Raw genomic sequence first — 16,025 nt, forward strand, 5'->3', positions numbered from 1 at the left:
ATGCCTTACTGAGAAAAGATACCAAGCCACATGGCAAAACACAGACAAGAACTATGGGTAAATTTAAGTCATAAGAGCTAGTTTGTAATAAGTCTGAGAAATAGGCCAACCAGTTTATTATTAATATAAGCCTGCTTGTTTATTTGGGACTGAATCACTGTAAGACTGGTTGGGACAGAAACTTCTACGTGCCAGGCCTGTTTAGCTATTGCTCCTGAGCTGACCTTCTTTGCCTTCACTGAGCACAGATGGGAGGCTGCTCTTCCACATCACAGGCTAATGGGGGACTAATCAAGGGGTCCCCAGAGAGTTACAGTGACCACTACCTATGAACTGGCCTGGCAGATACCAGCAAGTGTGGCCACACCCTGGGGGCAGGTGTGAGAGCAAATGGACAGATAAGAAGGGGCCTCCTTGCCAATTCCTGTGACCCAGCTGACCCTCAGCAGTTGAGAGGTTGTCTGTCTCCTTGCTCTAGATAGGTCTGGGGAGGGTCACAGGAAGCAATTCTAGCTGGACCGTGGGCTTTATCCAAAACTGGACACATTGAAAGCAAGCTACCACAGGCTGATGCTTTGGGACAATCTGGTGTCAATCTGGCCATTCCCTTGAGGGAGGAAGACACAGCTACCCATCTGGAGGGGTTTGGAGCTGCCCCACCCATCTCAGTTTCTAGACTCCTGCACTTGTTTATCCCATTGCTACACGCCCATCTCAGCCTCTCCTGCGCATGCTCATTCCATCTCTGCCACCTCACCAGCGATAATGGCACCCAGTAACCCAGGGCGAAAAGAACCCTGGGCTTCCCTCATCTGCATTTCCTCACTGTAACAGTCTAAGAAAGGCCCAGAAGCCAGAACCCAATTGCCACAGCAGGAGACTCCCACACCAGGAAAGCGCTGAGAGCACAGGATTGGTTGACATTCCAGCCAGTCACGTTATGCGTCTGCCTCCTCCATGCCCATCCTCACAGACCCTTGCTTCTAGGTTTTCTTGGAGGCTGTCTGCTGCTACCAGGAAAAATGCTGCCTGGGCCAAATGACATCAAGAGGTCCCCAGACACCAGGCTCAAAGGAACCTTCAGGAGCAACAGAGGGATTGGGACAAGGGTGGACCTAACCTGATAGCCTTCCCCTACAGGAGTAAGGACCTGTTTCTCATTCCTCCCACGTCTGAGCACAGGACCAGCCAACTGTGGGTGACCAGTCACTGTGGTGGAACGACATCCTCTCAGGCAGAAGGCTTGAGTCACTGGAAACCCCTGATCAGTTCTGTATCAGTCTCCAGACAGGTGTGTGTGTGTGTGTGTGCGTGTGTGTGCGTGTGTGTGTGTGTGTGTGTGTATGTGTGTGTGTGCGCACGCGCGAGCGCTAGGCTTCTCCAGGCCTCCACAGAGGGACAGAGATCCATTCACCCCAGCAAATCTGAAACCCAGGCTGAAAGAAAAGAGACGAGGTCCTCTTACAGGGGACTGACTGGGGTTCCTCTGGGTCCCTCCATCAACAGCTACATGAAACATGTCCTGGTCATGGCTCAGGAAGAAAACACACACCACTGAGAGACAGTCTGTTTGTGCTTTTGACACATTATCGGTTTTTATTTAAAAACATGCTAAAAACATGGTGTTCATTAAAGCAGGACCTGGGATGGAGGAAATGCAGACAAGGCATTGCAAGCAGAAAGTGCATTTGAAACCAACCAGCGTGCACTCCCGGCTCTCTGGCCACCCAGGGACAGCGAGGCAAGTGGAGGCCCAAAGGCCTGACTCCTCAGGATGCCCACTGAGGGAGGAAGAGGCCAGGACACCGCCATCACGGAGGAGGGAAGGGAAATGAGAGAACAGGAACATGAGAGGGGTCACCAGACCAAAGGGCTGAGGGGCAAAGGAGAGACCCCCAGCCCCTGGCACCCAGCTCCCCGTCCTGTGCCATGTCCCTGCTGATTAGCACCTCCACCGGTGGGTGGGCAGGGAGCCAGAGAGGAGGGGACCACAATTCCATCCACTTGAAGAGCCACTTCATGGAGGCCTGGCCACTCATTTCTAAGTCAGGCCAGAATGTGCAAGGGGAGAGCCGAGGCACTGGCCCAGGCTGGCGGGGGTGGGGGTGGGGGGTACGATGACATTGTTCCAGCTCAGAGAGTACAGCCGCACAGGAGCCGTGCACCCTGACACCCGACAGTCACCTGAGAGCAGTTTCCAGACCCTGCCCACTGAGCCCCTCTACCAGTGGGCATTGGAGAAATGCCACAGCTACGTCAAGTCAAGCGCTTCTGGGAAGTCACCTACAAACGGAGAGGACTTTCTGAGGCAGGTCTGCAGATTCCTGGAGTGGGGCCTCGAGGAAACTGCTCAAGGAAGCACGGGTGAGGAGGCTCTCATGGCGGGTTTGCCCCCAGTGAGCTCACAGCCAAGAGGATCAGAGAAGAGCTGAGCCACCTCCCCTGGCCTCACTTGCTGTGGCCATTTAGTGTATGGGGGCCATTCCCCGAGACAAGCAAGGGGTTCAGAACACCCACCCTGTGAGCATGGAGCCTCATGTAGATACACACAGCTAACACAAGAAGGCGGTTTGGGACGTGTGATCTGGCTCTGCTGGACAGACAATTGAGGTGAGCTGGTGAGGGTAGGGGACGTTGGCTGCAGCTCTGGGGAGCAGCATCACCCTGAAGCACTCTAGAGACATGAGGTGGCAGGGAGGCCAAATGCTTTCCGGTGTACTGGGAGATGTACTGTTGATGATAACGGGAGTAAGAAATCCCATTTATAGGTATAAACAAACCCACCACTCCACCCACACTAACTCATTATGTAGCAGGTACCACTTTTTTTTCCTGGTTGTTTAATGGGTCTACCTGAGCTCTGTATTTTGGGGTTCCCAGGGAGGTGTCTGTCATTCCCCTAACAACACAATTTCATCTCCTGGAACCGGCGGCCCCTCTGTCCAATTTGCTTAGAGCTCCCTACTATCCTCTCACCCCCAAAACTTCAATCTTGAACACACTGAAAGTTCCACATCCCTGGTCCTGCCTTGCCTGTTATTCAAGGTAGTCAGAGGGGTTATAGGTTGGCTGAGCGGTCTGGCTAAGTGGTGGAAGACCTGGCTCGGTGGGAAACAGTGGTAAGGAGTCAAATGGCTTGAGAAAAGCAGCTGCCACATGACACCTGGAGAGTGGACTCTGGATTCCAGATGGCTGTCGGGCCAGTCCCCCAGTCTTGCCTTTACTGTGTTCACAGAAGGGGACACTGGGCATCAGTGCTGGCAGGGCTGCTGGGAGTACACCCTGCCTCCATCTCCTATGCCCAGCAAGGGGCATCCAGATCGAGGGCCTTCTCCCCGGGCCTGCTGTGGCAATGTGAGCCTGACTTCTAAGATTTTCTTTATCTTGTCTCCTTGAGGTTACATGGGATGTGATGCCTGCCACCCAGTGGAGACAGCCATGGATCCTAATGAGGGAGGGTCCTGAGACCCCTGTGGCCCTACCCCTCAGCAGGGCAGTCAGCAACTGAGTGAGTCTGGTGGGGCTGGCCAGAGATGCCAACTCTTCCTCTCCTCCTGACAGTCCTGAGACTCTGTTTCAGTCTGGGCAGCTGGACATGTCTGCTTCCACTGTTCAGAACAGGGTGCGCAGAGTGCGGTCTGAACCAAAGGACTCGATAGCAGGAATGTGTGAGAGTGACCATCTGGGATGCAGGATGTGTGGGGTCAGGAGGGACATCAGCAGAGGACTGAGGGAAGAGAAAGGAAATGCCACAAACTGTTCTGACTGCCGCCCCCCACCCCCCAGCAAAGCATTTCATTATTCCCCGTCCTGAGCATCCCCTCCTGACATGGCCTCAGGTACCACCCCTGTCACCCCTGAGAAGGATGCCCCGCCATGCTTTATATCACACCTGCCCCTTCTGGCCCTATCCGTGGTCGCCAGGCCTAGCCGGGCCCCATAGCACGGCTGCACCCTCTCCCTCCAGGTGAGTTTTGGGGGGAAAGTCTGGCTATCCTCACCTTAGAGTCTCATGAGTGTTGCACAGTGGTGTGTCCTCACTGAAAGCAGATGGGGTCCTTTCTCCCTACCCATCCCCACGCACAGGAAAAGGAAACTCAAACCGTTATGGAAATCAACACAGTAAAAAGTTATAAATCAGGAAGCTAACCCTATACTTATCTGAGAGATAATATTCCTGAATAATCGTAATCAGAGTAAAATAAAAAAAAGTTACACTATAGTATAAAAACCCAGGCAGGGTGCTCCAGGGAGCCTGACCCGGTGGCGCCACGCTGCACCCTGGCTGTCTCTCTGGCTGGGCAGCCATGGACGGCCGTGGCCTTGGTGGGGCAGACTCTCCATCCCACACAGGGACAAGTGTCAGTGTGAGGAAGGGCTGGGGCGGCAACCCATCAACGCAAGGGCCTCCTCCTTGATCCCCTGCCCACCCTGGTGTCTTTGGCAAATCTGCAGGTGCAAGAGTCCAGGCGCCCAAGCCCTGAGGTCTCTGCATGATGCCTCCTCTCTGGGTCTCTGCCCTCCAAGAGGTCCAAGGCCAAGGATGTGGGCAGGGGAGAGCAGGCTGGCAGGTGGGGCAGGGTGGCCATCGGAGGGCAGACAGGAGACACAGACTCAGGTCCTCTCCCCTCGCACGTACAATGTCCGGGTGGGGCCAGGCGCTGCCAAATGCTCAGGCGTCATACTTTTTACCCGTCCGGTGGATGTGTTGGAATAGAGTCATGGAGAAGGCCATTCCCAGGATCTGAAAGACAAAGAGAGGACTTTAAAGGGATGCTCTTGTGTCTGGGGTCAGACTTCAGTTCCACCAGCTTGGGACTGCTCTAAAGAACCTAATGTAAAAATGTGCACAACACAGTGGGCCAGGAAACAGAGAAAACACGGTGTAGGAGATCACCCTGGGAACCCAGCCTAGAACTGCACATAGGCGGATGTAGTTCAGTCCCTTGGAGCCGCACATCCAGAAGACCTGGATCCCCAGCACCTCACATGCTAACATCTCGGAGGCCTGGGGAGAAGGCAGAGGGGTAAGAGGGGCTGAGGTGGGAGAGGGAAGAAGGAAGCAAAAGGAGTCATTAACACTCTTGCCAGCACTTTCTGTTTGGGGCTGGATTTCTTTGGGTGAAAATGTCTTGAACAACATTAAATCTCATTTATGCTCCTCAACCAGAATCCTGAAAACTGGTGGAGACACAGATGTGCAGGCAGAAGCCACTGGTGGCTTCACCCAAGGTGCCACATGTCCCATGTACGAAGCCGGTGACCCAGGGACACTGCAGATCTTCGGCTCTCATGGAGAGCATGTCGGATGACCCTGGCTCCAATATCTAGTCCAGGGCCCCCACTTAGCCCTGAGTACCACCTTGCTCAGTGCCTGTGACCTCGCTCAGAGCTCTGCAGCATGGCAGGGGCTTCCTTGCAGGGCACCGCACACCTCACACACTAGGCTGTGTGAGCACCAGGTCACCCCTGCTCGGCTCTCATCTTGCTCCGGCTGGGGTCCCTCGTGTCCCCTCACCTGCATGATGAGGATGCACATCCCCACGGTGCCCAGAACGTGCTTGTTGTCATCGAACCACAGCTTCACCTTCTCATAGCAGCCCTGGGGAGGGAACCACGGGTTAAGGTCCTGGCGCAACGCTGAGTGCTGAGTTCCCAGTGGCCTAGCCCTGTCCTTTATAGGTCCATCTGTACTCTTAACTCCAGTACCTTACCACACCCACTCCAGTATCCACCTCCAACCCCCAGGCTCCACCTGCAAAACCCAGCTGCATAGCCTCAGCCCCTAATCCTTCACCTTCTGACTCCCAGCTGTGCGCGCGCACACACACACACACACACACACACACACACACACACACACAGCCACTGGCCTCACTCCAGTGTACCCCTCTCCCCAGCCCATAGTGAACTAATTCCCGTCATTCCTGCAGCCAGGCACATCCAGTACACAGGCTTCTGGGATCCCTGAGCCTGAGGCACTGCTCTCCAGACTCACCGTTCTCCACAAGGGGGTGGTGGTGTTGCGCCCACAACCCTGGGAGTTCTCCATGCAGCAGCGGTCAGGAACTATGTTCTCTCCCAGCACTGGATACCAGTCTGTGTAGTCAGTGACTCCACAACACCGCATCTGTGGGGAGGGAGGCCAGGCATGACACTGCTGTCCCCATCCACCCAGGCTTTCTTCTCTCAGGCCAGCCCCACCAAACAGCCACCCAAGAACAGGAATGAGAAAAAGAGTGTCTTCTTGTCCTCTTTTTGAGCTGCAGCAAGGCCCCTAGACCATCAAGGGTGGGGGTGGGGTAGGTGCAAGGCTGCTGTTCCTCCTGGCTGGGCACGATGTGGGACAGGAGACTTGCTCACCAGCACCTTAAGCTCTTTCTTCTGTGGCATGGACCCTCCCGAGCTGATTGCCAGTCTACCCACCCGCCATTCCCTCCCAGGGTCTAGGTGGGGTACTCATCCGGGAACAGAGTCTTGTACTCCTCTCAATATCAGAGCCCATCTCCTGAGCAAACATGGCCTTGCGACTTCTGTCATTCATCACGAAGTTAACCACTCACTACGGTTCCTTAGACCTATTCACTCCTGTGTCCAGGTCATATCACCTCCTGTACTCGCCTCCTCATCCCTCCCTAGGACTATTCCATGGTACTCTCCGACGCCCCAGTGGGCGGGTTCCCCCAACAGTCCGGGTACCCATGGCTTGCCCGGTCCCACTCCACACAGAGAGCCGAGCCGCACCTCGGCCTGAATGATATTCCAGGCGTTCTTGAGCCCCACGTTGTTCTCAGTGTTGTACAGCAGCAGTCCTTCCTTCAGGTCCTGCTTGGCATTCTCGTTTACCTGGCAGATCGGGGCAACACCACAGGTTGGCTGGGACCAGGAGACTGGCTCCCCCCACACCCACAGCCCATCCCAGGGCAGCTGGAAATGGTGGAGTAGTGTCTCTAGATGGGGAGGGAGTGTCTAGAGCGGCCCCCCGGGCCTCCTGAAGAGCACTCTGCAGGTTCCACTAGCCAGTGTCCTCCCCTCCTCCGCCTGCTCTATCCCCAGGGCTGTGTGACCCACATGACTCCTCCTCTGCAGGTTTACCTTGTCCATGTAGACAAAGAAGAGGATGAGCAGGATCAGCTCTGCCAGGAGGATGATCAGCAGCACGATGAAAAACTGGAAAGATAAGTCCAAACATGGACGGGTTCAGGATAGTGGCAATGGCCAGCGGTGGTGCTAACAGAGAAGAGAGGGGAGACAGGGGACAGGCAGGGTTCCCATGTCTGAGAGGGTTCACCTACTCCTAAGCAAACCCGGACAGATCACATGTCAAGAAGTGAGAGGGACAGCTAGGGCTAGGGACAAAACATTATAGAAGCAATTTCCACAGACTTAGGTCAGGGAGTCCCACCAAGGAAGCAATGAAGGGACATGGGGTCCAACTTACACTGAGGAGCAAACACTTGTTTTCCTTGATGGCCCCAAGACAGCCCAGGAAGCCTGTCACCATGACAATGGTGCCTATGGCGATGACAAGGTTGGCTGCAGACAGCGAGGGGAAGCTGGGGGAGAAGGTGGCAAAGTTGCCTTGGGAAACGGAGAGCCAGATGCCCACTCCAAGCAGTCCGCAGCCACAGAGCTGGAGAGAGAAGAAACCAGTTAGACCAGCATTGCTCTTGCATTCATCTCCCAGAACCCCCAAATCCCCACCCCCCATGAGATAAAGAAAGATTATAAAAAGGCAGGTGCTGTCACAGACCCAAAGCCCTTGCCACCCCACGCCTCGGTTTCCTCTTCGGCAAATGGGATGAGGCGACTTCATAAACCTCATGAGGTCTCTCTGGAGATCAAGTGAAATGGGATAAAGGGGAAAACAGAAAAATACACAACTGTGCAACTCAGGTTACTCCACTGGACAGAGAAGACCCCATGCTCAGAATGGAGGCTGGGGTAGGGGTGTGACCAGGGAAGGAAGGGCTGGTCTGTGGGAGTGGCACTGGCTCTCCGGTGGGTATTTCCCACTACTCTGAACAGAAGGGCCGCATACCCACTGATCTCGGAAGTCTGAAAAGCAAGTTCATGGGTAAAATAAAAAGGTACGCATGGCTGGGTAAGGGGCAGGACACAGGAGTCCATGCTGTCTTCCTGTGTTGGTCAGTCTGCACTGTCACCTTGGGGGGAGCCACTGTGGAAACACATTCTGGGTAAGGGGCAGGACACAGGAGTCCATGCTGTCTTCCTGTGTTGGTCAGTCTGCACTGTCATCTTGGGGGGGGGGGGGGGCACCGTGGAAACACACTCTGGGTAAGGGGCAGGACACAGGAGTCCATGCTGTCTTCCTGTGTTGGTCAGTCTGCACTGTCATCTTAGGGGGGGGGGGGGGGCACCGTGGAAACACACTCTGGGTGTGTCTCTGAGGGTGTTTCCAGAAAGCCTTAGCTGAAGTGAGAAGGCCCACCCTGAATGTGGACAGCACCATCCCCGAGGTTAATAAACAGAGAAAGGGGCAGGGCACCAGCGTCCTTCTCTCTCTGCTCCCTGACTTCAGGGCCCAATGTGATCAGCTGCCTCCAAGCTCCCACTGCCACGCCTTCTCTACTTCAGTGGGCTGTACCCTCAACCTGCGAGCCATGAGAAAACCCCGCAGCAGCTTTTGTTGGGTATTTTCTCAAAGCAAGAGGTCAACACACCTCACCAACCCCTGAACTAAGCCGACTGTGTGCATGAGGGCCTGTAAGCTGACCCTCTTTACCAGCACCCACGGAGCTGTGACCCATGGCCGCTCCCCATGGGGGAGTGTCCCTTCCATAGCTGCAAACCTCCACACCTGCACTGTTTGATGCTCCGTCTAACAGACACTCTTCGTTCCCGCTGAACTCCAGGAAAGTGTGCTGAGTCTGAGGGGTCAATCCCTCAGTCAGCCAATATTTACTGAGTGCCTACAGAACAGTGCCCCCTCCTAGAAAAGCTCCAGTCACATTAGAAACGGCCTTCCAGGGGCCTCCATTGTGAGCAATAAGAACGCAATCTCTACCGGTAGACAGTGGTGCCAAATAGCAGCTACAGGTGTTTAAAAGAGGCGATGACTGTCCTGGTCAGAGATACCAGTTGGAGGGAGCAGTCACCAAAGGCTGGGTGGGTGTGAAGCAAGCGGAAGACAAGAATTTCCCACACAAAGTGAGAGGGTAAATGGCAAGGCTTGAGAGGCTTGGGTGTGAACCTCCCACACAGCTCTGCCTGCCCCGCCTGGTGACTTTACAATCTTCAGGGGTGCAGATGGCTTCCCACCGACTAATGCGAAGGCTATGGTTGGTTGGCGACCTGACAACATCAAGAATTAACTAAAACTCAAGAGGCTGGGCACACCTGTGAGGGGTTTTTCTTGACGGAATTATTTGAAGTGGGAAGACTCACTCTCAATCCAAATCTTTTGAGGTAGGAAGATCAACCTTAAATCCAGGCCGTACCTTCTGGTGGCAGCCTGTTCAGCTATATAAAGGACATGGAAGAAAGGGGCACCTGCCTTTTGCCTACCCTCACTCTTGCTGACCAGTCCACTCCTTTACTGACATGAGAGCCTACTTCTTCAGGATTCCGGTGTGTACTAAACACACCCGGCCTCATGGACTGAACAACTACTGGATTCTTGGATTTTCCATGGGGTGAAAGCCATTGTTGGAAGAGCTGGACCATGGCCTATAAACCACTCCAGTAAATCTCGTCTGTGTGTGTGTGTGTGTGTGTTCTACAAGTTCTGCTTCTCTAGAGAACCCTGACTAACACAGCTAACAAATGCGCAGCAATTTTTTCTGAAAGGCTCTTCCTGAGCAGCACTGGATGCTGGGACTGTGCTGATGGCCTGGCTCTCTAAAGAGAGTACAGCTCCCGCTCTCCGGCTGCTCACTGTGGGGAAGGAACGCACACAGGCAATCAGACAATGCAATCCACGCTCAGGCCCTCAAGGTGAGGGGAAAGGGCATTGGCTTCTAAGGAGCTGCGTTTCCTTCACTTGTGCAGCCCACAGACTCTGGGCACATGGTTATCCAATGTCAGGCCAAGGAGAAAGTGGAGAAAGCCATGAACTGTCCCAGCCGATGACTGGATAGATAGAAAAGAGATTCTTGTGGGCGTGCACACACACACACGTGCGTGCGCGCACACACACACACACACACACACGCACACACACACACACACACACACACATGGGCAGTGCAAGCACAGATAAAAAGATGGAGTATACCATATAAATAAGGATAAAAGAGTGTTCAGAAAAAGGATAGATCAAACTAAAAGGCCTCAAGTTAGGACCAAGCTTGTCTGCCAAGGAGGGTATGTAGCTGCCACAAAATGACTATAGTGACATGTAGCATAAGATAAAAGAGCCAGTGCCGCCAGGGGACAGACGGAACAGGACCTGGAGGGCAGGAAAATGCGGATGTTCTGCCCCAGGGCTGAGCATGACGTGATCTGGCAGATGTTTTTGACAGTCATCATAGACACTGTTCCCAGAAGAGGCCGCTAGGGCAAGAGACAGCCAGCACATGCAGGGACCACTGCAAAGGCTTGGGGAGAGCTGGTGGCCACACATCGGGCGACCACGCAGGAGCAATGAGACATGGTCCAATGGGAGACAGGCAGTGTTGAAAATGAGCTGGGCTTGAGGACTGAAGAGAATTCTAATAAACGGGAAAACAGAAAGGTGGCCCCTAATGATGTACACGCACATACACGTGTACACACACACACACACACACACACACACACACACACACACACACAATTACTAAGCCACAGATTATTCAAGGATATGTAGGGGACCAGAGTTAGGTCACATAATGGCTTTTGCATGAGAATGACATCAAGTGAGACATAGGTCAAATATCCTAGGATTCTGGCCTTGACAGGTCAAAGCCTTATAGAAAGGGTGTGTGCCAATGCCCTCTGTGACCACTAGGTGGTGCTCCTGTCTGTTACAGAAGCTTGTTGGGTTGGCCCGCGATGCCCTAAACTTGCATCCAGCCTGTCACCCTGACTTTTTTCAATCTGGTCAGTTTTCTGTGCTGCCGTCTCAATTTTTCTTTCATTAATCATACCCTGGAAAATTCATGATTTTGAACCAAAGATTTATGGCTCTAGAAATAGGACCCTGGAATGAGTAACAGAAAGCCCTCCAGGGCAGGTATTCGTTTCAGATGGAGGAGCCTGGCCTAGGGGCTCCTGGAGCTGCAAGACGCCCCCATTACCCTGCTGCTGCAGGCCTCCCTGGTCCCTGTGCCCCAGCTCTGGAGTCCTCACGGCAGAGGTCTCTCCATCCTACTCAGCGGGAACAAGCCTGGTATGGTCACTTCCATTCTTGGAGAGCTCCTATGGTGTCCAGGAGAATTTCCCTGGGAACCCTCAGCAGTTCAGTCTCTGGGGGCCATGTTTCTCCCAACTGTTTCTCTGACTTCACACCCCATGTCCTTCAATATGGTCTTTAAGCTTCACAGACGTCAGTGCAGGGGCCTCCTTCTACCTGGAGGGTAAGAGCTGAACCCCACACTCACGTTTTGTCGCACTTCCCACCTGAGACCCCACAGGGCTGAGATCTAGGCAGTCTCAGCACATCAGAGCCTGAGCCTGACTCCTGGCCAGTCTCCTCCCAAAGTCCCCATACCCATCTCCCACCGCCCATCAGGCCCCACCCCTAGTTCTCAGGCAACCTGCCGCGCCACAGGGCACGCACAGCGTGACCCACGACCTCCAGGTCTCCTGCTGACATGAACATTCCACTGGTGGTGATGGTGACCCACTCGCACCTGAGGCTCTAGGCAATAAGAAAACAAAGGGTGGGGGCCTCATCTTACAGCTAATGCCACTGAGGGAGACAGAAAGACACTGCCAAGATAGGCCCCACCCTCTGATTCAGGTGTTGCTCCTTGTTTCTGCTACTCCTTAGGAGACCTGACTGCCAAGTTAATGGGCACTAGACATCCTGCCTCAGCCCCCACCCATACAAGACCCCTCTGTCCTGGCCCTGCTTTTCAATCCGCCCTATAGAAAGCTGCCTGGATCCTTTTCCAAAATGCCTCTATCCTTACATGGGCCTATGCGCCCTTAAGATTTGTCAGTTAACTCCTTGAGAACACTGCCACTACAGAGAGCTCCCATTCTCCCCACTGACCCAGAAAAGGATGGGGAAATGGCACATACTCTCTGGGAGGCTTCAAGTTGGGGCAAAAGCAAGCCAGAGCTCAGATCTAGCAGAAGGCTGTGGGCAAGAGAGAGGAAGAACTGCAGACACAGAAACAAGGCCACCCTGGGCAGGTAGGAGGACAGGAAAACAGGAAACCAGCTCTCAAGTCAGAGTTGGGTCATGGCCAGGGTGAAGCAGCAGAAGGGTATGGAACCATTCCCTTCCCCATGGTGGGAACCGTTCAGGAAGCATAAGGCCACGGTGGCCTAGCCAAAGCTGGGTGCCAGAGAGCTTAGTAAGTGGCATTCGAGAAAATTCCCTTCTAAATCCAGAGGGTTGTTTCAGCTGAGATGACCGAGCTGCCATAGAGCCCAAGGCTGAAGAATCTGGGGCGAGGCAGAGTGACTCAGGGGTCATCAGTCCCCTTGTGTAGTCCAGGCCTGGCTGGAACCTATTTCCAAGCAAGAGCAAGCCAAGGAGGCACCTAAGTTCCAAGCTTCCTCTGGAGTTCCCTCAACCAGAGCCTTTCACAAGTTTCATTTCAGGGCATCAAAGAAACCCACATAGGAAGTTAAGACAACCCCTACCCTAATGTCTGCACACAGCCCATCAAGGCTGGGATGTAGGTCTATTGTTCATGATACGTCTCCAGGGTCTAGAACAGCACCCCGACCCTGTCATGCACTGGGGCACTTCTCCAGGGCCATTTCACCTGGACCTTGCCCCACTCCTGCAGAAGGAAAGGCACAAGCCCCATAGCATAGGGGAGATGGGTCCATGGCTGTCTTAGGCATCCTCACCTCCCAGGAGCTCCACCCAGCACGTGTCTGGCAGATAGACTGAGGCCTAGGCAGCACATGACCACACCAAGATAGCACTGCAAACCAATATCCATGCCATAGCTCATCTTCAGTGGGGCTCGTGCCGGTTGATCAGACCAATACACATTTCTGCCCCTAGGTAGGACGTTTGCATGGGCATCCCATGTCTCCAGGCCCATGGCTTCTCCTATTCACCTCACTCTGGGCCTTCTATCCCCATTCAGTCTGGCTCAGGGAAGATACCATCCACATCACCTCCACCTATATCCCCGGCCATTCACAAGGAAAAATGTGGGCCCTCCCAGGGTGGAGTGAAGGAGGGCAGTCCAGAGTGCATGCTAGCCCACAACCCAGGCTTCTGTCGCCAAAACCACAGCTCTTTTCAGGGACTAGATTCACCACCATAGGGTCCTGAAAATGCTTAGAATGCTGAATGTTTCTTCAGCAACTGAATGGGTGAGGGAATGAGCGGGTGGGTGAATGGATGGGTGGGTAAAGGCCATAAGCTGTAACAGAAACACGCACACATATGCACGCACACACGCACGCACACACACACTCCCACCCAAAAAAGGATCTCCCTATGTACCCTGCCCTCTCTACTCCTAGAAGCCCCAATATCCCTCAGCAACTCCTGACCTGGTTGGGTGTGCTCTCCTGCCCCAGCCTAGCACAGCCCTGCACACCACTGGCCTTTTAAACCCATTGAGAGCCTCCTACACCTGAAGAGAGCTTCCCCAGACATGGGCTGGAGAATAGATACCAGCTGTGGCCCCGAACCATCCCCAGCCCTCCTCAACCCCTCTTAGCCAGCAGAAGACTTCAGAACACAAGGGCTCACAGCTTCCCCAGTGCTCTCTATGAGCTGGGGCCAGGCCCAAGGCATAATGGCATTTAATAAATTAGCAGATATGGCAAATAAGAGACGATCAAAATTGTTTTAATTGCACAGTCTGACATACTGGCTCCTTTAGGAGCCCGCCTGGCCCCGAGAGATGCCAGCCGGCTAAGAACTTTGCAGTGGGGAGCAAAGAGGATTCACAGGGTGGAAGAGGGGCTGCTACTTTGTATTGCGAGCGGCCTTCTTCCCTCCTTCTGAGGGCTCTGCCGCTCATTCATTCTCATAGCCATAAAGAGAGACAGCCGGGGCTGATGGCTGGTGTGGAGGGGAGCCGTGGAACATGTTTCCAATTCCATACCCAAGGAAAAGAAAGGACAAAGTCAGAGACTTCTGCCAAAGTCACCCAGCTGGCAGAAGGAGGGTTGGCTGTGGTGACTTGGTAGGGCCAGAGGGGAGGCAGCCATGCCAGGCCCCCGGAGCTGAGCGTTTGCCTGCAGTGCACATTCCTGTCCCCCCACATAACTCTAGGGAGGGAGTCTATTAACTTCAGATCCCACTTCCCTGTGGCCAGCATGCATCAGTCCTCATTTCCAAGAAGCTCACCAGTAACAAGTGTGACAGGCCTTTAAATATTTGAACACGTGTACTTAGCGCTGCTCTCTCCCAGGTCTCCTCCTGGCCCAGGAAAGGGCTTTTACAACTTTCACCTCTGAGTCACCCTCTGCTGCTCATCTGTCGCTCACTGAAAGTCACCCTACCTAGGGGGAACCAGTACAGAGGCAAAGAAACCTCTGCCCCACCCCCATCCAGCACTCTGCCCTTCTCACAACCCAGTCTCAGTCCCACTGGGTTGCCGGGTAGCCTAGCCGCAGCAGCTCTACCTCACGTTGGGGGTGTGTGGAATCTCAAGCTGAACAGAACGTTTTCTTGGTCATTCTTTATTGGATGCTGTTTTTCTCACAAGCTTCCAATTTCTTCACAGCTCATAGGTGACAGGGAGATCACACCCATATTTCTAAGCCTAATTTTCCTCCAAATAAACATTGCATAAAGCACCTGAAACCCACAACCCAGTTACATTTTGATGATTTCAGTGAGGTCTGGTTCTGTTCAGATGAACGTGCAGAATGCTGTGCAGGGGGCTGTGCGCCTCTGAGGCTGCTACCTCTGATTATGACTCCAGAGCATCAAGTCTCTTCAGACACCATTGCCAGCCCTTCCCCAAGCCCTCCACACCCCCATCAGTACAGAGTGAGCCCAGTTATGTTTCCGTGTCTACGTGTCTCGACACAAACATATGGGAATGAGAATAACCCTGCCAAGGGCAATCCCACAAGGCCCAAGGACAACACCTGTCACTGCTCTGTGGGTTAAGGGCCTGGGCGGTGGCGAAAACCAGTCACCACCTCCCACCAGTGGCACCAAGGGCTTGCTGTCCTCTTGTCTCTGGGAGGGTCACGGCTGGCGTTGTTGGCACGTGACTCATCTGATGGGACTCTGGGATCTGGCTCTGGCATATGGGACCAGCTCTACTCAGCACCTTGCTCTTTCCATGGGGTTGGTGGGACTCAAGAATGACCCAGTGTGAACAGGGGAACCTGCAGCTACCCTGGGCTTCAAAGGGTGCATAAAGATGCTGGTCCTACAGAGTGAGGGGCAAGGGCTACTGTCTATCCTGAGCTGTCCCAACAAAGCCCTTAAACTTAGGGCTATTCCCCCAGGAGGAAATGGCACCCATTCAGGGTGGCTGTCCTGTCACATGTTGTTCCCAAGCCCTCAACTTTCTCAGAAGTCAGTGTCTCTCCATCTGTTAGCATGGCCTGGAGTGTCCTACCTACATGGCTGGACACTATGATGGTGGGTGTGCCATCCCCCACAAGGATGCTCATGCCCAGAAGTCATGAAGCTTGAGGAATGGCCCCCAGAAGGACCACAACATGATGAGTGGCTGGGAGGCCAAAGAGCCCCAGATGACACAGAGCACCTGCCAGGCCTGTGTAGGAAGAGTGATCGCTCAGCAGTCCATAAACATTGATCCCACTGCTGCCCTTCCCACACTGGTGCACTCCGGCAGAAGCACACTTTCGTACCAATCAAGTACGTTCCAGGCCAAGAGATCTGCCTAGCCTGGTGAGCCACAGGGTGCAAATGAGGTGGGACCCAGGCAGGTGTGGGGGAGAAGGTATACCAG

At 54.0% G+C, this 16,025-nt stretch overlaps 1 protein-coding gene across 7 annotated transcripts in view; it reads right to left on the bottom strand.

The window, feature by feature from the left end:
* Window positions 1–1,571: 1,571 nt before the first annotated feature.
* Tspan9 (tetraspanin 9) overlaps window positions 1,572–16,025 on the bottom strand; it is a 187,857-nt gene continuing 173,403 nt past the window's right edge. For all 7 annotated transcript variants that reach the window (XM_041640105.1, XM_041640111.1, XM_041640131.1 and 4 more), the window contains 6 exons: window positions 7,442–7,633; window positions 7,096–7,170; window positions 6,745–6,846; window positions 5,999–6,130; window positions 5,519–5,602; window positions 1,572–4,744 (listed from right to left, as the gene is read on the bottom strand). In XM_041640105.1, the coding sequence (XP_041496039.1) occupies window positions 4,673–4,744; window positions 5,519–5,602; window positions 5,999–6,130; window positions 6,745–6,846; window positions 7,096–7,170; window positions 7,442–7,633 (657 nt within the window). In that variant the 3' untranslated portion in view covers window positions 1,572–4,672. The remainder of the gene's footprint in view (window positions 4,745–5,518; window positions 5,603–5,998; window positions 6,131–6,744; window positions 6,847–7,095; window positions 7,171–7,441; window positions 7,634–16,025) is intronic.

Source organism: Microtus oregoni, unplaced genomic scaffold (assembly GCF_018167655.1).
Source record: "Microtus oregoni isolate MIOR12 unplaced genomic scaffold, Mior012 000002F_ref0000024, whole genome shotgun sequence".
NCBI lineage: Eukaryota > Metazoa > Chordata > Mammalia > Rodentia > Cricetidae > Microtus > Microtus oregoni.